At 39.5% G+C, this 23,127-nt stretch overlaps 1 protein-coding gene across 1 annotated transcript in view; it reads left to right on the forward strand.

Moving 5' to 3' along the window:
- Sorcs3 (sortilin related VPS10 domain containing receptor 3) overlaps window positions 1–23,127 on the forward strand; it is a 628,415-nt gene that overhangs the window by 421,092 nt on the left and 184,196 nt on the right. The window contains exon 5 of the mRNA XM_038331480.1: window positions 6,292–6,365. Within this exon, the coding sequence (XP_038187408.1) occupies window positions 6,292–6,365 (74 nt within the window). The remainder of the gene's footprint in view (window positions 1–6,291; window positions 6,366–23,127) is intronic.

The raw sequence follows: 23,127 nt of genomic DNA on the forward strand, positions 1-23,127 counted from the left end.
TGAGCATTTAAACATCGAGTATAGACTTCCTGTAACTGAGACCTTCTATATGGATGTGTTCCAATCTACCCTTTCTTTCTTAGTTGTCTGGAGGGAGGCTGACCTGACACCCAATACTCCTCTGAAAACACATATTCTGTTGCCTCTGGTGATTATGCTTGTTATTTCCTCCTGATTACTATGAATCCAGCGTTCTTAGAAAATATCCTTGGGGTTCACGTTTTCTGAAAATCCATGGGTCAGATAAATGATGAGTATATGTCTTTCCGTCACAGAGACAATTCTGCTCTAAACCAGACACCCGCCCATGTAGCTAAGGCCTCAGTAGAAACCAGGCAGCAGCAGAGATGCCTCGAGACGTGTGATCACGCTCTCCTTCCAGCTGCCTGCTCCCTTGGTATGCGATGCCTTCAGTACTTTTCTAGAACTGATGCAACAAAATATCGCAAGCCACAAGATCACAGCCACAGAAACCCACTGTCTTATGTCGCTGGAGGGTAGAACTCTAAAATCAAGACATTGGTGGAGCTCCAAACCTACCGAGGATTCCTCCCCTGCCTTTCCCTTTCCTGGTGTCCAGTGATTTGTCAGTCATCAGAGGCAACACCTGGCTTACAGTTGCTTCCCTCCGACCCTCTGTCTTCATGTGACGATCCCTCTCTGTGACTTTCCATTGGCCTCCATGGGCTGCTGTCTTTCCCATAGGTGGACACAAGTCACATGGATAAGGAGTCATCCTAATGATCTCAATTTTACCTCATTGCATCTGCAAAGACCCTATTTGCACATAGAAATAACCTTTTCATACACTGGCAATAGAGAACTTCACCATGTCTCTCTGTCAGCTTATAGTAATGCCTGATACTTCTAGTCATCTTGCATTATTTTATTGAATTTAAATTTCAGGCATAACCTGCTGCTCCCCCCACAGAAGATTCTATTGATTAAATTACCTTTTTAGTCCATCAGCTCTCAGATGCCATTCCCAGGCAGGAGGCTATAACTAGGGAACTAATAACTGAATCGATGAGGAAAAGAGCTTGTTCTTCCATATTTCCAGCTTTGCTGATGCCTCATTCTGGAGCGTGTGTGTGCTTTGTTTTTGTTGTTGCTGTTGCTGTTATTATTGTTACTAGGTGTTTGTTAGGAAATGTGAAGCCATTTAATTATCTAACTATATCTGTGTCTTTGATACATCAAAGATAGGAAAAAGAGTTTTACACACACACACACACACACACACACACACACACATCTTAAATATAGAAAAAGGAGAAAATTTCATTTGATCTCCAGTGATGTCCAGGGATGATGTTATTGTCAGGAGGTGGCATGAAGTGGAATATAAAAGAGAATATGGTTTCATATATGTAGCACTTTACAATAATGACTGATTTAAGGGTGTTTACTATTTACGAAACACCTTATTTTTTTAATATTTATTTATTCTGTATACAATATTCTGTCTGTGTGTATGCCTGCAGGCCAGAAGAGGGCACCAGACCCCATTACAGATGGTTGTGAGCCACCATGTGGTTGCTGGGAATTGAACTCAGGACCTTTGGAAGAGCAGGCAATGCTCTTAACCTCTGAGCCATCTCTCCAGTCCCAACACCTTATATTTTAATGTTGTTTGAGGAATTTAAAGTTGAAACCATGTCGACTGAGTTGATGCTGCTTATTCAAAAAAGAGAGCACCGCATGCATAGCAGTTTATGGGAGATGCTGTTCTGTGGGAAATATCCTGTGATGTCTACTTCTAGCTACCTCATGAAAAAAAAACCCTTGGTTTTAATTCTTATCTTTTAAGAATAAAACTATAGTAGTATGTTTATTGTAATGAAACCTTTCTGTATAAAATATATGTAGAATAAAACATACTTACATGATTGCTGAAGTATAATATGCATCCACTGCAAAATGACTAAATGATGGTTAAACACACACACAGAGAGAGAGAGAGAGAGAGTCACATATATTATTTATTGACCCATAATTTAGAGATGACCATTGATAACTTTTTGACTTATTTGTTCTAATATATTTTGAGCTTATAATAATTGAGTAATATATATATTAATATAATAATTGAGTAAACATTTTGTATTTAAATAGTATATCATGAAAGTTTTCAAACCATTAATGTTCTTCTTAATCTTCCTTTTGCAAAATCACCGTTTCACCCCTTTTTGGATGTTACAGTTTTAATTATAAGAGTCACAGGGCTTCCCAATAAGTGTAGATGATACAAAGAAGAAAGTCCTACTTCCCCAGTAGTTTCTCGGAGATGACATACAATTCAGGACAGTATAATTACATGTAATTTTGTCATCTACTGGCCATCATGTCTTTCATCTTTGTCACCTAGCTCTTAGTTGAGTGCCAGCAGTATGATAGTTGTTCTGCAGGCTTTCTGTGAATAAATGGATGCGTGTGCGAATAATTAAATTGAGAGGATGAGCAAGTCTTTGAATGAACGGGCTGGAAAGGCTTGGCTTATGGTAGAATAAAAATACCTTTCAGACTCAGCAACTCACTTTACGTTGAGCGAGAAGGTAGCTAAGTCCAGGCCTTTAATGAATAGGAGCCTGTTCTTTCTGTTCATCTGAATCTGCCCATAGGCAGAAATTCAATCTAATTTTTCCCCCATCAGTCAAGATGAAGAGCTGAAAAAGCAAAACAGAGACAAGGGAGGGGCTCAGTACTGCTCATTCTTTCTATGATAGGAAGGTCATGTGATGAGAGGAGGCATACTTCCCTGAAGAATGGGTCCTGGAAAGTACTGTCCTCCCAGAAGACCCTCTGTGGCAGAGGGACTGATAACCTCCCAAGGGTAGACACTGCAGTATGTCAGAGAGAACCTCTTGGTCTTTGCCTGGCTTGTCAGTGGAGGAACACACCACATAGTTATCTCCTTGCTATGCTAGACACAAGCCTGACAAAGGATAAGTTTCTACTAATTCCTATATTCCTATATAGTACTTGTTTCAATTCCTATTAGTACAGTTATGACACTCGTTCAGGAGCCTCCTGAATTAGGGAAGACACATCTTCAGTCCGGCCCATAGATATCTGCCATGGGAAGGAAAAGTAAATTACTTCTTGAAGCCCTACTTGGAAAAGTCCGTTCTTGCAATGAGGTTTATTTATACCTTCTTCCCAAACTTTCTGATCCTCACCAAACCTCTCTATCTCATCTCTATATGAAAATAGATACTGTATAGAAACAAAAAATAGATATAATCTAATTTATAAAGGGATAGATCAGAAGTTAGGTGGGTGGAAAGAAGGCTACCTCTTTTTAGCCAACAACAGTCATCATATCCCTTCTTTAATCTAAGTAGTTTTCAATAAGCCAAGTTTAGGACATTGGTCATTTTGGTCCCTTTGCTCTTATTGTTTTCTCTACTTCATAAATCTCTGTTTGACTTCCTAGCTACTTGTGTTAGCCGTCTCTAAAGGACCAGTTGAGGATTTATTTCTTCATGAAATCTTACAGTTCCATTTCTACCTCCGCGAATAATTTAGGTCTTTCTTTCCGTGTGTGTGTGGGGGGGGGGGGCACATTCAGTACCAATTTGCCTAACACATGGCATACCTGTATGTATTCTTAGAAGAGTTACATATTTGATTTTTAAAGAATTATATGTGAAGAACAGGAACTCCATACAATGTCATTGATTTAGGGAATCTTAAGCTGGCCTCAAAGAGCAGTTGAGAGTAGATGGCCAGCACAGAGCAAGAGGTCTAACCAAAGGGAAGCATTTATCTGTACAGAAAAAGTAACTTCTAATGATCTGTTTCCCCAAATAGTGACATATATGCATTCTGTATTTCTAGAAAAGTAGATTTTAAGTATTTACTATGCAAATGGTAACTGTGATATAATGGGTTTATTGAACACATTTTGATCATCTCACAACCTAAATACACTTAAAAATATCCCATTGGACATTTTAAACACATAATGCATATAATAATTATTTTTCAATAAAATAGTAAGATTTGCTGTTATATGTCATATAACTTACTAGTTTAAAGTCAATATTGCTTTATTCACTAAGCTAATTCATAAAGGAACATAGGAGTAGCCAGGACTGGTTTTGCCTGTATTCCCTGTACAGAGGATTGGAGACATAGGAATTAGTGCTTAGTCATGGAGGGAGAGCACAGCTTGCGTAAACACTCTGAGACCTGCTGTAGAGTTGGTGTACTATGGCAGGGACAAGATCAGTTGAATCAGGAAGGACATCCTGCTTTTCTGTGTGGTTGCTTCAGTAACCTTCAGCATCAAAGGTTGATCCCTTCAGATACAAGATGGAACTGATAGTATATACCCATGACTATCTTACATGCTATTTTGAGAACAGAAGTACATATCGATGATATCAATTTATATGTTTATATAAGTTTATGGAAGTAATTAATTCTATTCATAGAAAATCATATTTTTCATAGTGCTTCATAAATTGGCCAAGATCATTCTGAATGCCATAAACATTTTTAGATTACCATAAGTACTATGAGATAATGGACTTGCAGCATGGCCACATGATCTGATAGTGAGGTTCTGGGGAACACAAGTCTCCAGGTGAGAGCTAGCAATGATGATGTTTGGGGATTTTAATGCACACACTATTATTTCTGTACATTAAGGGCCATCTGCTTCAAGGTTGGATCCTTCTTATTTCTCCACCAATAAAATTTTGTGTGTACCCTTCCCAAAATATAACTATCACGACAGACTAAATACCAAATTCTTTGAAGGGGCGTTGGACTGGTCATTGGAAAATTTAAGTTCTGGACCTTTTAACGCAAATTCAACTTCTCCAAGGTTGAGTTTCAGAAAATAGTCTTGGGGGTTAAGTGTCAGGCCAGCCTAAAACCACTCTGTCACACACAGGTGGCGGAAGCATATAAACTCCACCTTCGTGACAGACTGCCTTTCAGAAGGAGAAGCCTGCCGACCATTAATAGCGTGAGGCACATAGTAAATGCAGCAGAGAAGTCATGGATGGGATGATCACGTGTGTTTTGATGGAGCAGAGGATGGTGATGAGCAGGGGTTGGCATTACTAATCACTGTCTAGCTTTCATTTAAGCTGGGTCTGGTATACTGAAAAACACATCCTGGTGGAATTATTAATACTATCATGGTTATTATTCCTTGACATTTTTATTCAGTTTTATGTTTTAATTCACTTGTGTGACCAAAAGTGACTCATGGTTAGATTCTTCCAAGTTGTTGACCCACCCTTAATGTGCCATAAAGAGTAAGACTACACCCATATCATAAATGGATATGGAATCTGACTATCCTAGTCAGGCTTGAGGTTCTATATGATTTTTCCCAGAGTCTTGGAGATCATCTAGATTTTTGTTTTCTTCCACAAGTTGCTATATGTTAAGGCCTACCTTTATCTATTTTTAAATTATTGTTAATGCAATGGATATTTCACAGATATTTTGTTTGTATTAAAGTCATATAAATACAACTAAAGTAGATAAATCTTAAATGTGTACTATGTTTACCTTATGATAAGTGCAAAGTAAAAATAAGAGATGAGAAAGAAGAGATGTGTAGGCCAGTATTGTCACATTGTCACGGAGTTTTATCTGTGTGTCTGTCTGTCTCTTTGTTTAGTTGTCTGTCTGTCTGTCTTGTTTGTGGAGAAGGCCACATTTGTGGTGGCCTTGGTTGGATGAGGGCAATTTTCTAAGATAGGTTTATTCTTATCTTGTCAAGGTGTGGGATTGTCATCATCTTGGCATTTCTGGTGGCATTAAAGAGTTCCACTTCATATTAACCTATGTTATGTCAAAATCACAAAGAAGTCAAGGAGTACAATATGTTGAATATATTATTAGCTTGAATTAATATATTGAATCTATTATTATCACCAGATAGCAACTGGTGAACATTTTTACATACATGCGCCTTTCCCCTAAGAGTGCAGAACCCACCTGTTTTCTGTCACCACATTCTTCAGGGTTAGTCCTACATGTAAGGATTGAGGAATAGATTTAAAACAAAAATAAGACTTGCCTGTATACTCAGAGCAAAAGCATCAGTCAATTAACAACAAGTAGATGAAGAAGGCACCATGATAAACAAAGAACAATAGCATTCTTGTATTTTTATCTGTAAGTGGGGTGTCTGCTTGGATGTGCTGGCACTCTGCTGTTGGAATCGAATGGGAGGTATCTGTGGTGGAATGGGGCACACCTGTGCTCATGTGCACTTTTGGCCACGGACTTACTCAATTCATTCCTTGCTTCACTGTCTTTCAGCTTTATAGCTCGATGGACTTTGGAAGACGATGGCAACTCGTGCACGAGCGCATCACACCCAACAGGTTTTACTGGTAAGCATCTTTGGTACATTCAACATCCCTTAGATAAAGACAAAGAATGAGATAACAAAGTGGCCCAAGCAATTCTGGGCACTTTCCACTCTAAGGGATAAATGCCTCTAAGCTCTTTGCTGTTCAAAAGAGTTCATGGACCAGCAGCATTAATTTGTTAGAAGTGCAGAGTCTGAGGCCACATCAGGATTTATGGAATTGGAACACCATTCCTTGGCAATTCTTGTGTGCATTTACTTTGCAAAGCACTGAGATAAAGTTCATGACCAGGTGCTTTTGGTTGGAAACCAAGATCTCCTCATGTTGGAAATATACATGTTTTATTGACCTGTGCTCCAAAACACTGTTTGCCAAAGATGCCCTGTAAAAAACAATCCTATCTAATTTGTCTCTTTTCATAGGAATTTCTACAGTCAAGTAAGTTTAGGTCACAACTTTGAAATGCTATGTTTCCAGACTTGTGACCCGTGTTAGGATAGGGAAGACGGAAGGAACTCTGACTGAAGCATCATGCTGTCCTGGTATAGTCTGTTTCTTATATCTCTGCTGATGGATACTTTAGAAGTCTCTTCATAGGGAATATGTTGTAAAATGTTTCTGTAAGTGAATTCATGTTTTGAAAAGGAAATTAGCCCCTCCTTCTAATCAGAAAGTGTTTTTATTAACTAATGTTCTTTTAATCATGCACACTATCTTACCATATTATAGCAAATTTAGTATTTGTCTTATACACTTCTAGATAATTGTGAGATTCTTCAATCTTGCTTACTTCAGCAGAAACAATAGATACAGAAATAAGGATGAGAAAGCCTTGGGCAACATATATAATACATTAAATCACATGCTTAATTAAAAATAAGAAAAAATTAAAGCATTTTAAAGCACTACCTATTTACAACTTATTTCAAATGTCTTATTCCAGTTTCCCTTAAAAAGCCACATGGCCACATGGTTTTCATTTATGCCCTACACATCTGTATACGCTGGAGATGGTGATGATGGTACTACAGCTACCTTGGACACATGAAGAGTCACACTAACAACCCTACAAACAAGCGGCTCCCCTTTGTATCCACAAAACTATGTCTGGAATTACAGAAGTAATTGCCCATGCATAGTCTAGGAACCCACTAAGTCCTACTGTGCACAGTTCAGTGGAGCTAGAAGAGGAAATTGAATTGCTCTTACTCAACACCTGATCTGCCCTTTGCTATTTTTGCCTCTTGCAGACCAAGTGTTATTTCATCTGTAACTCTTATTATAACTATTATTTTGTTCGTCTTTGGAACTATTAATCTTTCGCAGTAGACTAAGACAGAAAAAGGAAATATTAGGTCCTCTGATACTGTAGCAGTATATGCTCAGCTGCAATGCACCAATTTCTCAGAATGCCATTATTCAAGGAAAGAGAAAAACAAAATCCCTCTGCTGTTTTGGGAATAAACTTGGTGATGCAGTTGGCCGAGGAGGGAGAAAGCAGAGCAGATAGCATGATCCACACCATCGTTGCAGAATGGAAGTGAGTGGACAGAGAACAGCATTTTCCTTTCTTTTGCAAAGACCCAGAGAGGAATAGTCCAGCTGCTGCCCCTCCACTCCGTTTTTGTGGAGTAGACAGAATAAATCCCGAGGTCCTGATAATTGCGTTTCCTTTATGCTCCACGCTGTGCCTCTTTCACAGCTGCCCCCATGGGGAAATAGAAAAGTTAGTGTCTGTGCTGGTTAGCCAAGTGATAGCTGAGCCTTTCATTTCTGTAATTATCACTTCTCTTCTTTCTGACGTGTAATTGCTGTGATTATTCTTTTAGGTGGCATAGGAGTCACGAGGAAGAGCTCATGGTTTTCTGTCTGTTTTTCCACTGAAGATAGAATCCAAGGTTGTCTAAGGTTTTTAACAACTTGTGTTGAGAGTACATGGTTGGTGTATGTAGTAGGCATATCTTCTACCTCTTCGAGAAAATTGGAAGTGTGTATTTCTCTTGATGAAAAACAAACTTTGGCCTTAATCTTCTTTATTTAGCCCGTGCTTCCCACATGCATGTCATTGGAAGACTGTCATGTAGTTTCATAAAGTCACTGAAAGGGAAAAAAAATTTTAACATAGGAGCACTTGACAGTTTCAGATGTGTGCTTCAGGTATTTAATTTGCGCACTAGATGTCTCTAAGTATTTGTACTTATGGCTAGTAAGAATTTTAAGTACTGTATTTATCACCAGCCTTTTGAGGATGACCCCATGAGTAATTCGTTGTTTCGCGTGTGCAGAAATGTGAATCCCATGTATGATGGGGCTGTGTGCTCATGGGAATTTGGTAACGGCTCAGTGAATCTATTTAAAGCCCAGATTCCACATGGCAAGCACGATATAATTTTCAACACTCTTCATTAACGTTCTTATGAAGTAAAGAAATGAAACCAGACACGGAGCTGTTCTACAGCAGCCTTAGGAGAGAGCTTCCGTGTGTGGTACTGAGGATGGTAGGGCACATTGGCGGGAAGAGATGTGTAAAGGCAGATATTGAAATAAAAGCCAGGGATACTTTTAATTTGTAGCTTTTAGGCATAGGATGATAACATGATGCATAAGAAATAGTCTCCAAATATTGCTATTTGTAGCTTGAACATTGGCTGAGGGGTAGATCCTCGTGAATGGGAGCTTTACTTGTGCCACCTTCAACTGATAAAGCTTAGGGAGAAATCTGGGGGAAGGGGATGCACGTTGAATTCCAGAGGTGGTTTCTACCAAAAGTGATGCAGTGGTGATTATTGGAATGGCCGAGGAAGTGCTTTATGAGTTCCTGCATTAGCTGAGCCCTCGGTGCTGGTGGAATAGGATGCAATATGAGATACAATAGCACTCCAAAATAAAAACAGATTATCTAAATATATTACCAAAAAAAAGAGGTCACCTAGGAATCTTCTTAGGTAGGATGACCTAACCATCAGTCATGCTTCAGGAAGAGAGGCAACTCACTCAAAAGCTCTTTGTTTTCCAGCAATTGTTCCATTCACTTGATACCAGGACATCAGGTGCTCTTCATCAACCCAGATGCTCCAGAAATGGGCATTTGCAAGAGCACATAAGAAGTATCTTAATGCTTCCTCTCCGCTCCTCTTAGCCTCTATGTGGGCAGTTACAGTCAAGTGGGAAGTTTGCCTGTTGGGTTTTCTTTTCTGCTGTTGCGTTCCACTGGGCTGTGAGTGATTCCTATGGAAGATACTGAACAACTTGGCAAATTCTGTAGTAGGAGGATTGTTTTTGTCTTTTCTTTTCTGTGAATCAAATGGAAACACTTATGGTTCACAGCTTTGTCTCTCTAGTCCTGCACTTTCCCTGGGTGTTAACCATCTGTGGGCATTTTTTTCAATGAAATAACACATGTATTACTAGCTTTCTAGCACTCTGTGTACCTGGACTGGCCTCCTAGTGCCTCTGATATTTTATAGGACCTCTGTGTATCATCTTGTGGAATGATAAAAGAATATCTCCAGCATGCTCTCTGTGTATCTCCCTTTATTATCTCCAAAAATGGCAAATGGCAAGACATTCTTCGTTGTCACTATAAGAAAAATTCTGACAAATAATTAAACCCTGAGATTATAGGGACTTCAACTCTGCTGTATTTATCTAAGGATATTTGGATTATAACATGGGCTGGTCTTGAGAATCAAGTCTTTTAAGATGTCAGCCGATGTTGACATTCTAGATGATACATATTATGGGATCTCAAAGATTGCTGTTAGATCTGTTCTGATGCCTGGCTGCAGGATTAAGGGTGACTGGCGTGGAAGGACAGATGTGCTGGGATCCATGTCTAAAGTCTGTTGTACATTGTCCTATACTACATTTTTGTTGGAGAAAGCCGCTTGTTTGTTCCCGGCCGTTTAGCCCCAAAATAATCACATATAAACTATATTAATTAAATAACTGCTTGACTCGTTAGCTCTAGCTTCTTATTGGCTAACTCTTACATATTAATTTAACCCATCTTTATTAATCTGTGTATCGCCATGTGGCATTGGCTTACCAGGTAAAGTTCCCAGCGTCTGTCTCCTGGGACTCTATTGCTTCTCTCTTACTCCGCCCTTTTTCTTCTTCCCAGCATTCAGCCTAGCTTTCCCTGCCTACCCAAGTTCTGCCTTGCTATAGATCCAAAGCAGTTTATTTATTAATAAATGGTAATCTAAGCATACTGAGGGGACTCCCACATCATTTTTTTATATCTTTCTGAAGACCACCAGGGTCATTGTGAAGAAGAGGAAATCAAAACAGGCCCTAGTGAAGTGTTCTTTAAGGGAGGAAGCTGTGATATGGAAAAAAATATATTTCTAGCATTTAAAACTTGCCCTTCAAAACTTACTGAAATCACAGGGATTTTATTTTTGCTTGTTTCTTTTTGTTTTCTTTACATTCCAACATATATCAAATAATAATATGAGCTTATTTACAGCTATTTACTTCTTCCTTGTGGCATATGGCCTTCAGTATGTCTCCATGCAATGATTTCTGCCTTCTAGCATTCTGTCTTTCCCCCCATTCCTAGTGCAGGCTAGGTTTAGGGTAGTGACTTTCTAGTGACTTTCTAGTGACTTTCTAGTGGCAAAGGTGATGAGACTTTTCCATGGAGATTAGATTACAAGAAGACAGTGATTTTCATCTTGGGCATATCCTCATGTCAGCTTTCTCAGAGCAAGCATGATGTTGTTTTGTACTCTGAGGAGGGCTATATGCAAAGGAACTGAAGGATGTTCCACAGCTTGTCAGGAACTGGGTTGTCAGATGGATAGTTCAGTGCTAACTGGAAACTGAATGCTACCCACAGATGTGCGAATGAGCTGGGACGTAGATCGCTCACCAGCCAAGCCTTCATGTGATACAGAAATCCTGGCTGATAGTTTGAGAGAAACTCATGAGAGGTACTTTGTGTATGATTCCACAATCCTGACCAAGAGAAACAGTCAACTTAACTTTTCTTTTGGGTTTAGTTGGTGGTAATTTGCTGCAGCCAGACAATTGGTTCTTAAGTGTGTATTTTAAGGTATGAACTTAGACTTCTGCTCACATATACTGATCTTTGTTCATACACTACTTGTGTCTAGCACTATATTCTCTTTGACGTCAAACTCAGATGTTGCACTTGGCCAACCGTTTGGTTCTGGTCTTCCCAAATAGAAATATCACCATGGCTGGATGTTCAATTTACCTGACTCTCAGACTCTATGGAATTGGAAATATAGTTAACAGACTTAGAACTATGTCCTCGGTGTGAATGAGACTCGCTTACTAAAGTAACTCTGTTTTCTGTCTTCTATTATTTTGCCTTTGACAGCATAATTGAAATTTTTCTAATATTTTTGATTGTATACAAGCACACACACACATGTATATAGATGGAGCCATATGCACACCTACCCATTCAGAAAAGTGCTATTTTCAGTTAAAGCACAAGAATCTCATTTATCCATGTTCCAGACACCCATCTTAGTCACATGACAGCTGTGGTGTGAAAAAATGTGGGAGAATCAGGAAGTGGAAGTAGGGAATAAATGCCTGAAAATAATCTGGTTAGAATGAATGCTTACCCCTATCATCTAAATTTAAACTCTCTTGATTTCAATGTTCTAGAACAGTGGGTCAAATATCAAATATTTACATTATGATTCATAACAGTAGCAAAATTACAGTTAGGAATAAGCAGTGAAATAATTTTCTGGTTGGGAATCATCACAACATGATAACTGTATTAAAGGAACACAGTATTAAGAAGGTTGAGAACCACTGCTCTAGAATGTAGCCTGTATCTTGCTTCAAAACCAGTCTCTTTCTATTCAGCTAAGAATTTATCTTGCATGTAGATTATGATCCTGAAGTACCAACTGCTGAGTCATTCTTAAGGTATTAATGCATTATCCCCAACAGAGACAGAGTCAAGGAATGGGCAAAAATGCCTTGAGATTGTTTCCTGGAAAATCAAGATCTTTTCAAACAAAGTTAACATTATAGGCTGAATTTTGGATGCTGTCTCCAAATGTGCATCCACGATTTTGCAAACATAGTCATTTGCAATCTCAAGTAATGAGATTTAGGCATCGACCTGATATAAGGGATCAGATTTAGAGGCCCTTTGCAAAGCAGGGTATGCCACAAATAATATTTAATTCAGCTCTCCCTTACATATTTAAAATGGTGCAGCAATTTAAAAATACATTATATTCAAAATAATACATGCAAGGTCAGGAAGGGAGATATGAAAGCTCAGCTTGCAAGCAGAAACTGGGTTTTGCTTGGCTGATGGAGGCCACCCATGCTGTGTGGCTGCTGCAATCTTAGAAACTGAACAAAATGCACTGCTCAAAAGATAGCCATTGTCATCAGCTCGTGCCCCAAGGACCAGAACAGCAACACCCCCAAGTAGAGTAAGGCCTTCGAGGACCGTAATTTCCCTGGAGCCACACAGCTTACGCAGTACTTGCAGGCTACTTAGAGAAGCTGAAAACAAACATGGATGGCCATGTATTGTTCGGCACTTTCATGAGTAGGGAGCAGGTCCAGGAGGAACTTACGGAAAGAAGATGAAGACGTGGAGCTGAGCCTCTCCATCACAATGCGACAAACCGAAGCCATGGGTACTGTGTACACTGCAGGCTATGTATCAGGTTATAGATAGGGAAACTGCCCCTCTCCAGATCTGAGTGCTTAATCCCACTTGGTCTAGAGCCATGCGTTAGTCAGACGACCCTAACAATGTGTTACACAGACTGCGAGTCTTAAACAGCCAACGTTCATTTCTTTCTTGTACAATTTTAGAAGCCGAAGTCTCCAGTTAGAGTACCAACACGGTTGTCTTCGGTGGGGACAACCCTCGCTCACAGCGAGGCACCTTCTCAAAGTCTCTTCACTTTGTGCAATGATAACTCATTTCCTAAGTGAGCTTACTGCCCCTTGAGGGTCCCACCCTTCAAATACAATTGCCCCTCCGAGCCCCATCTGCAGATACCATCACTCACGGGATAAGACTTCGGCATAGGGAATCTGGTGTCACAATTCAGTTCACAGTGGGGTACAGAACAGGAAAGAACTCAGAAAGGAATGAGAGAATTCGACAGGAAGATCTGTCAGGAAAATCTCTGCGGCAGGAGTGGGTGTGTGGCCTGTAGAACATGAAAAGGAAACGCCGGACTAGGTGCACACATTTTAAAAACACAAATGAACCGCTCTAGTAAACTCTAGCTTTTCTGGTGTAGATGTAATAAAGCTTTTGCAGACATTCAGGTAACTGTCCCACAAATACTTAGGAAAAAAATGATTTATTTCTCTCAACCCTTTCCTCCTACACTGTAATATAGATTTAAATGTATATTTATTTTTTCCAGAGTTGTGATCATGCTGTTTATAAAAATTTTTATCTTGTTAGAGTGAAATTGAATATTTTTCTGTACAGCCCTCTGATCTTTCTAAATGTAATTCAAAATATGCATTGAATTTAATTGATGGCTATATAATAATTTAATAATTCTTTGTCATTATATTGATCTTGCTTCTTCAGTTTTACCCTTAAAGAAATCGTTACAATGTTTTGAAAACCTCAAAGTAATTATCCTAGCATTTATTATCATTTTTCATGATGGATTATTAAAACAATATAGGCAACTATCAGTGCACCAAACTCTTCTACAGGAAGTTTGGGCCAATTTTTACTCTAAGGAAAATACCGTTTTATTGCTTCTTATGTAAATTAATTTTTTAAGTGATTAAATTTAATATGCAAAAGTGGATTCCTTTGTTTTACTTTGCATTTCCTCTCAGACTGGTGAGTCTGGGCTGAAGTCGTGTTTCTCATCTGCTGTAGTGTCTATGGGGCCGTCTGCTCCAGCTCTTTCTTTAACTCGAGTTCCGACAATGCACACTCTTCCCTTCCCTTTTACTTTCGGCCTGAGTTTGTCCTTCAGTTCTTCGTTGTTTAATGACTTTTAACATTTTTTTTACTTGAAAAATGTCATGTTCTTAAATCTTTTCATTTCTTCCATCAAAGTGTCTGCTATTACTTCACTTTTAGGTAGTACTTTGACCTGTGATCTCAGAAGTATTAACTGGTGTTATCTTTAAATTTGATACTCTTGTTAAATAGTACAAACATAACAGTATGTGTTGGAGAATACATGACATAAATAGGCTGAGCCATCTACATTATGGTTTGGAAAGTGACTACTAACCATCAAGTATTTATCCTATAACAGTGCAATATTTTAATAAATAGCCAGGTTAATGTACATTTTAACAAAATTATAGCATATTAATTATGTTAAGTAAAATAAAATAAAGTCTAAGAAACATTTTCCCAATTAATTCTGTGCCCACATGTTAGGCCATTTTCCTCTGATAGTTTATTACAGGGGAAACTTTTGCCAGAGATCAGACTTTTGAAGATGGTGACATTTTTTTTCTGTGCCCTGAGGCCAAACTATTCTCCATTTAGTTACTGTTTATGTGAACACAGTTCCCCCCCAAACTTTCTCATACTCCCTTGTTTGTTATCATTCAAATTCATGGTCGCTTTTTCTTTAATTGTTCCATACATGTGTACATGAATGTGAGTGTGTGTGTCTAATAAGAATTAAATATAAAGTTAATAATAAAATAGCGAACTATAAGAGGTCAATGGAAAGAAATTATTATCCTCATTAATTTAGTAGTTAGTGACACTAAGAATATCTTTGAAACTAAGTAAGTTAGGTTCATCCGCATAGGCATTCCGTCCTACTTTCAGTTCTTATGGCCCAATATTTTGGATCTGGTCTTCCAGTAATCAGCATCCAGCTTATTATTATGCCTGTATAACTGTTATTTTCGGAGAAAAACATTTTCCGCTTGATATCAATAATAAAATTGAAAAGGTTGCAAGCTGAAGGTCATGTTTGTCAGATCATCTGTGCTTCAGGAGGAAGGACAGAACCTCAGGAATTGACAAGGGCAGTTTCCAAACTATGGAACACAAAAGGGTATAAGATTAATTAAGGGATGAAAGACTCAGGTTAGCCTGGTATGATGAGCGAGGGCAGCTTGGGGGAGATAGGATTGAAAAACCCTGAATAGTGTATTGGATTGTCCAGTAAGAACGTGAGTGCAATGGGAACAAAGCTGAAGCCATAGGGTGTTTGAGTAAAGCTGTTTGAATGTGAGGTGTTCCCCATTGACTTTTGTATTTGAATAACTGGTCTGTGGATGTTTTGGGGAGTTGTGGAGCTTTGGGGACTAGGGTCTAACTAGTTGAAAAGGGTTTTGGGGAATGGGCTTTGAAGATAACAACCTTTTCTGGTTCTTGAAACAAGCCATGTTTCAAGCTTCCAGCTCCAATCACCATGCCTCTGATTACGGTCATACATACACTGCCTTCATGGACTGATGTCCCCTGAAACCGTGAACCAAAAAAATATATCATATCTCCCCAAATTTATTTCTTTCACATAATTTGTTACCGAGATCAGGAAAGTGACTACTTGGGAGGACAGTTTGTAGACTCACTGGCAAAAGGCTTCTTACCTTCTGTTATTAGAATATTTTGAGATAGATAATTGTCTTATGCACTAAATATACTTAGCCAGATCCCCAGTTATGACAACTTTATTATGCCTGAATTTATTGCCAAATATTCTCTAAAAGGAAATGTACTTTGTTCTCTCCCAACTTCTCCCTGAAGAATCAATTTGTTAGGGGAAAAAAAGAGTTAAATTGAGGGACATTGAGAAATAAAGCTGAGAAAGTAGACCAAATATGAACTGTGCTGTTCCTTAAATGCTAGAGAATGCTATGGAGTTGTTTTCCTGGTTAATGGAGAACATTCATCTCTTGTGCAGAGGAATGACATGCCATTCATATTTTATGAAGATCTATTCTTACTAGGGATGATCACATGTATTTTCTGTGAAACTCTGTCAATGGAAGATGCTAGTTTTTTTTCTCATGATAGATGTTAGTCTTCCAAGACTTTCTGACTCCAAATTCCATTCACCATCAAAATGTTATACAATTGTAAACTTCACAAGTATTCATTTGAGATTGGGCAGGTGGCTCAGTGGGTAAAACAGTTGCAATATAAACACAAGGGTGTGATTTCTGATCTTTAGCACACATATGATCTGGATGCATGTCTTAGATCACAGAGCTCTTGTGGCAAGGGGGAAAGTTGGAATTTTATAGTTCCCCTTCTGTCTCTGTCTCTGTTTCTCTCTCACACATATTGTTAAAGGAAATAAATTAAATAATTAAATAATTTAAAAAATACAGCTCATGCATATTTACTGAAAAGGATACATTTTTGTCCTTATTGATACACTAACATTAAAGAATTTTATTAAACGCAATCATTTTAACGCAGCACTTGATTATTTTGTCTTCTAGTTTTATACACCTGAAAATAAATTCTCTGCAAATTATAGTTAAGAGTGCATCTTTATTATGCCTTTTTAAAAAGTCGCACTTAAACCAAAATAGTTTTATGCATGCATGGTATTCGTGCAGATGATTTGCGTGGTGGCAGAATAGTCTACTGAATTGATACATTCCTATTCTTATAGGAGGATTATGTAGAGTTTGGGGTGGAAATGACCCTGGGAGATTATCTGCTCTAATGATTTCTCCAACAGTGCTCTTGGAAGCTCTCTCCAGAGCCTGATAAATTGTCCCTGAGACAACATGAGGCTCAGAGAAGCCTGTGGGGTATGCAATGAATATGTCCTTAGCCCCATTTTTGCTTCAGTCAGAACTACTCAGATTCTTAATTTGTTTTATACACCACACTCCATCATAAGATTTCTTTTAAAGTCAGAAGACTATTCATTAAAGAAGCAGAGGAAGTGGGGGTGTCTGGAAGGAGTTGGGGAACAGGAGTGAGGAATTTCAAAAACATACTTTGTGAAATTGACAAAGAACTAATAAAATGAGGTATATGAAAAGAAGCAGATGAAAAGTTTGGAAAGCACATGCATTTTCATTGTGCGGAAGGCACATATGAGTTGGAGACTCTTCATGTTTTCTCCTCAATGCTCCTTATACCACTCTGAAATGTCTAGTTCTACTTGGACGGTATAAGTTTTTGCCAGACCTAATTCACTGGGAGGATGATATAAGGCCAGTACCTGAGACCCGTGGCTCTCTTAATGGACCCACTGTGATTTGGCAAGACCATCTGTCCTTAATGCCATGGACATGGTACGCAGCACAGTGGTCGCTCAGTGACTAGTTTGTCGTGTTTAGGAGAGGACTCCTGAACAAGGAGAGTCCCTTGAGCAGTTACACATTTTCTTCTATCAACATACTGCTTTCCAATCACAACGCTTTTCTTCTTCTCAAAGTATTTGTGTATCTGTGAGTCTGGCAACTCAAAAGCTTTGCCATCTTGTTTACCTTTGTCAAGAAACCCATGGTCCTGCTCCTCAAATCAGGAAATATTCTTTACCATTGGGCATCTCCTCCTCATCTGCTCTTTAGAAAGACAACATGAATGATAGATTAAGAACCTTCCCTGTCTTGTCCATTTCCCTGCTGACGGGTCCTGTCATAGCCAGGCCTTCTCCAACCTTTAACTTAACAGGATTGCAGAAAGCTGTCAAGTAATTTGTGCAGTGCTGTTGCAAGGAGGCAGAGAGAAGGGAGAGCGAGCATCCCCATGGGGACCCTTGCTCTGCCCACTCAGCAGTTTAGATAGACGCATAGAGATGGAAACGTTGAAAAGGTCAGACCTGTAACCAGTGTGATCTATAAAAAGGCACCAGCATATGCACTAATTGCTAAAGAGCAGACCTAAGGCACTGGGGTTTTTTAAGTGGGATGGCCATGAACTTTTTCAAGCAGTTCTCAGAATGGGAGATCCTACTTTATACATCTCTTAATATCACAATTGTCATTTGATAAGTGTCATTTAAAGAAGTAACAGTGAAATACAGCTGTCCCTCAGAATCCATGGATCTAATGATCTTGTACATAAAATTATAATGCTTACCTATAACATCTTTACTAATATTTTAAATAATTTTTAGATTTCTTCTAATACCTAGGATAATATAAACACTATGTAATTCATTGCGCTATACTGTCCTAGAGAATAATGATGACAAGACTTAATACCTAATCAATACAGATGCAGTTTTTGCCTGCATGTTATCAGTCTCTTGTTGATTGAGTCTCTAAATGCAGAACTGATGGAAGTGGATGGATCACTGTTGAGTAAAAATCTAGAGTTATACCTCTCCGCTGTCCTAAGAGATTGAAAGTATGCATTTTATCAATGGGAAGAAACATTTCCTTCTTTCTTTTCAGATTCTTTTATTTTGGTTTCAACATGTTGTATTTATTAAGAATTTTCTCAGAACTCAAATTATCAGCTCAAATCCATGGCCTCTGAGTGTAGTAAAAAGAACACTTGATTAATTGCCAAGGCTTCTTGTTTCTTCTCATTTTACCTTTGCCACTCAAATACTCCAAGATTCCTATGGCTTTCTGAAGCCCCATTTATAAGCTTCAGAGGCCGGGTAGAAGCTGGCAGACACCCAGCCCTCTGTGCTCATCCTGAGACTCTCTTACCCTTTGCCTGGTTGTTGGTCTTTTGTCAGTAGAAATCTCTTCCATCCCTTCAACGGTTGCCAGCAACCTGTTTAATCAATGGTGTTGGAGGGAGAACCTGTAGTATATTGGCCTTCATTGCCCATGGAAGTGCAGATTATTGAGCCTTGTCCAGAAATTCCAATTCTTGGTGATTAGACATGGGCTTCCGGAATTGAGACCCTGTTCCTCAGCAAATTTAATTTGGACAGCCAGAGAAGGTGGCTAGAAGGTCATTTTGAAAACCAGGAAGAGAGATCTGTCAGGTGTTCCTGCTTGCTTAGTACAGACCAACTCTCTTGATTACAATCCCTTTCCTTTCTGGAAGCTCCTGAAATCTATAGTGAAAGATTTTTTTTTTCTTTTCCAAGCCAATAAAGACATTGTCACCTCCAGGCAATTTGAAAAATTGCATATACTCCTGCCAAATGAGATAACATATGTAAGTGTGCTCTGAAAGTTCCAGAGGATTATTAAAATGCCTTGTATCAATAAAATATAAGCCATTATTAAAAGAAAGTCTGTAGTTGTTTTGAACCCCATGGCATGAATAAGGTTGCTGATTTCCTCATGATGTTTAGAAGTAGTTACCAGGGAATTCCATTTAAGAAGCAGTTTTGAGCTCCCACCCTGAAAAGTGCATATATACAAAGGACTAAAACAGACAAGGGATCTTGTAGATGGGTTGATGCTCCAGTCTCCAACTCACATTGATGTTATTCAGCCCATTGCTATGTAGCCTTATGATGTCTTCCCACTACACAATGGGAAGTAGTCACTTCCTGTTGTGGGGTATTAGTTAAAGATGTGTTACATTCATTTATTCTGGGGAATATTTGTTTAATTTTGCAAAGACGTGTTGCCTTCTTTCATGTTGCATTTGTTTAACTATGTGAATCTGTGTTTCTTTGCCTGTTTAAGGCATGTTATTGGTCTAATAAAGACCTGAATGGCCAATAGCAAGGCAGGAAGAAAAAGATAGGTAGGCTGACATCAGGGAATAAATAGGAGAAGAACATGAGGACCAAGAGAAAGAGAAGGAGAGAGGACACCAGGGTCTTGCCTTCCAGCTCCACAGCAGGCCATGGAGTAACAAGTAAAGAAAGGTATACCGAACAGAGAAAGATAAAAGCCCAGAGGCAAAAAATAGATGGAATAATTTAAGAAAAACTGACTAGAAATAAGCCAAGCTAAGGCTGAGCATTCATAAAAAAGAATAAGTCTCTGTGTGATTATTTGGGAGCTGGGTGGCAGGCCCCTGAAAGAGTATGAGTAGAGAAAATTCAACAATAACTTCTATTTTCCCTTAGCTTAGGATTCATCCATGTGACTTTCTTTGGATAAGTTTAGTAAATGTGAGAGTCGAGCATGTCCCTTGTCGAGACCATTGTAGCTGTGACTGCCTCCTTTGAGGCCCCCGAGTAATTCATGAAGCATAATTATGTTTTATCCACTGTGAAAGTCAAGTTCTTCTATACTCAGGGAATGAAGTAGGGCACCCCATCATGCTCAGTCTAAAGAAGGCAACCCCTTGGCTGACTCTTTAATGTGACAGACAGGAAAATCACTAATGGTTGCCTTAAATCACTGTGTGTTTGAGAGGTTTAGTGTGCAGCAGAAACTCTAGAGTTGGTATGGTAGGGCAGAGGAATTGAGACAAGTGGACAGATCTCAGGGGGAAAGGATGGCCAGTTTTGAGAACAAGGAACCACCTGAGAAAGCAGGGCCAGGGAAGGTAGCCTTAAAATGGTAGTTAGGCAGAACTGGCCTTTGCAAGGAGACCTGGAAGGTGGTTTCGGTTTCCAGGGATAATCCATGTGTGCTTATGGGTTCTCAGATGTGATGGGGAGTGGAGGAAGAAGGGGAGCTGCAGAAAGGGAATGCACAGGATGCATTCAGGAAACTCTTAGCTCTTCAGTCCATTAGGAAGCTCAGGGTGAATTACTAGGAAATAGAAAGCTGATTAGGCTGGGAAAGATTAAGATGATAACCCTGGGGTTTTCAGGGTCACACTGAAGATTCCCGTTAAGGTGTGGACGACTGAGGGATTTTCTGCTCCTGCATGGACAATGCTCAGTACTGACCTTTTTCAGAAATTCATTCTTATAGCAGGAGGAAAGGCAAACATCAGAAGGAAGAGTTGGGAGCAGCAGGTGGCCAGCTCAGAGGCCTATAGCCTGGAGTAATGGATTCCCAGAAGAGAAACTGACTCTCCACGAAATTCTAGAAAATGTGCTCTGCAATTAAAAAATGTCCAAGGATATCTTCCTACAGAAAATAAGATAAGTTTGATTCCTCCTCTGATCCCAGAATGTTGTTCCCTACAAACGGATAAAAGGTAGACACTTGAGTTCTCCTGGGAATTAAGTCAGCAAGGCAAGGTGACCACAGATTTATATAGACTTTACAGATAAATTTTTAAACAAAGGCTCAAACTCGGCGTGCTGTTTACACAGTTCTTGGAAAGTGTGCTCTGGACCGAGGCGTAATTTTCTCCAGTGCAAGAATGCACTGCGGAAAGTTCCCTGAGTGGATTTTTCTCTGTGTGTTTTGGGGGTTGGAAGGAGTACTGTAGTCGTGTTCTTTCGGCAAATAGACTTTGGAATCGAAAGTAGTATGTACAAGGGATTTCCTGGGGCCCTCATGGGAATGACTGTGTATTTGAGGGCCAAGGAGAGCAGTACTGGATAGAAGGCGAAATCGGCTCCTTTGAAGGAATAACAGTGGACCTTATGGAAGCTTGTTTCTGAACTTGTCCTCCGGAGACATCTGGCCTTGAACTAAGGGCTTAGGTCTTTATATTTCTACACAACCCTGCAATACCATGTGGAAAACCACTATGGGAGGAGTGTGACTTTACTGACTCAGGGGCAGCCACTACAGAAGCGTCTCAGAGGCTGATCAGGCACCCTCAGATCAACCCTGAGCAGTGAATGTCTGGAACACAGGGAGATACATACATTATGGTACTTACCAAAGGCTTATATTGTATTAAACACTGTGCTCCTTCCATTAAAGACATTACTGACATCATCTTCCCCGGACACCGGCATGCAGAATGATGTAGTGGCCCAGTGAATGGGGTTGGCCACTGATTGTCCAGGTTTGAGTCATTGTTGTACTGCCGGGTGAGCCTGGGCACCCCATGGCCTCTGTTTCTTCATTTATAAAATGGAGATGGCAATAATAATCTATCTCACAGGGTTGTGGCATTATACAGACCAGAAACTAGCAAGACTGGTTTGTGAAGTGGAAAAGAGTGTACTGGTCTTTTTTTACCTCAAAGGTTTTGTTGTCAATTTTAATCACTAGTGTTTGCAGATGCTTGGCTAGACCAGTGTGTAACATCTTCCGTGAGAGATCAGAGGCAGAAAGCAGTGGTAGACAGGGAGATAATGGCAGGAGGGGACAGAGGCTGACAAGCTCACAGGGTTTATATGCCCTCCCCAGCAAGGGTTAATGTTCTAGAAAGAACGAAAACGTAGCCAGTCAAAACTTCATTCTTTTGGTACTCGAACCATCACTGTAGGCATTCGAGGAAGCCTCATGCTTTTGTTCTTACTCCATTCCATGCCATAGATTGTACTTATTTAAGTTCTCTCATTCATCCCCACTACTGTGCCAGCCCCCCCGTGAGGCCCTTTTTGATAGAAGTGCCAGTCTTCTAGGCTCAGAAACCCACCTTGCTTCTGTAAAGAGGCTTGTCACCTGAGGGCATGATTTTTTAACTGGGAAGTGAGTAAAACCAGAGAGAAGCAGCTGCCTGGGAGGTCGCGGTGGAAGCACGTGCTGCTGGATGCCATTAATCACTAATTGCTAAATGATTTTATTATATGGCAGCCATAAAAGATCACTTGAGGTTTTACAGCCAGTTCTAGCTTTAAGAAAACAATTCCTTATGTCAAAATGACTATTAAATTAAGTGATTCCGCATTAAACATCCTGTGGACTCAGATGATTGATGAGACGACGGGAGGAATAGACCCTTTTTTTCCAGCTGCTCACAGGAAATCCACGGCCATTTCTCCAGAAGACATTGACCTTGGCAACTGATGTATGGAGGGTTCTAAGAGACACCTGGGTGTTTAGAGTCGGGAGTCAGGGGCGCGGGGGAGGAGGGGGAAATAGGCTCTCTACCTTTCTTTTACAGATAAGGAACCTGAGG

This window comes from Arvicola amphibius, chromosome 1 (assembly GCF_903992535.2).
Source record: "Arvicola amphibius chromosome 1, mArvAmp1.2, whole genome shotgun sequence".
In the NCBI taxonomy this organism is placed as follows: Eukaryota; Metazoa; Chordata; class Mammalia; order Rodentia; family Cricetidae; genus Arvicola; species Arvicola amphibius.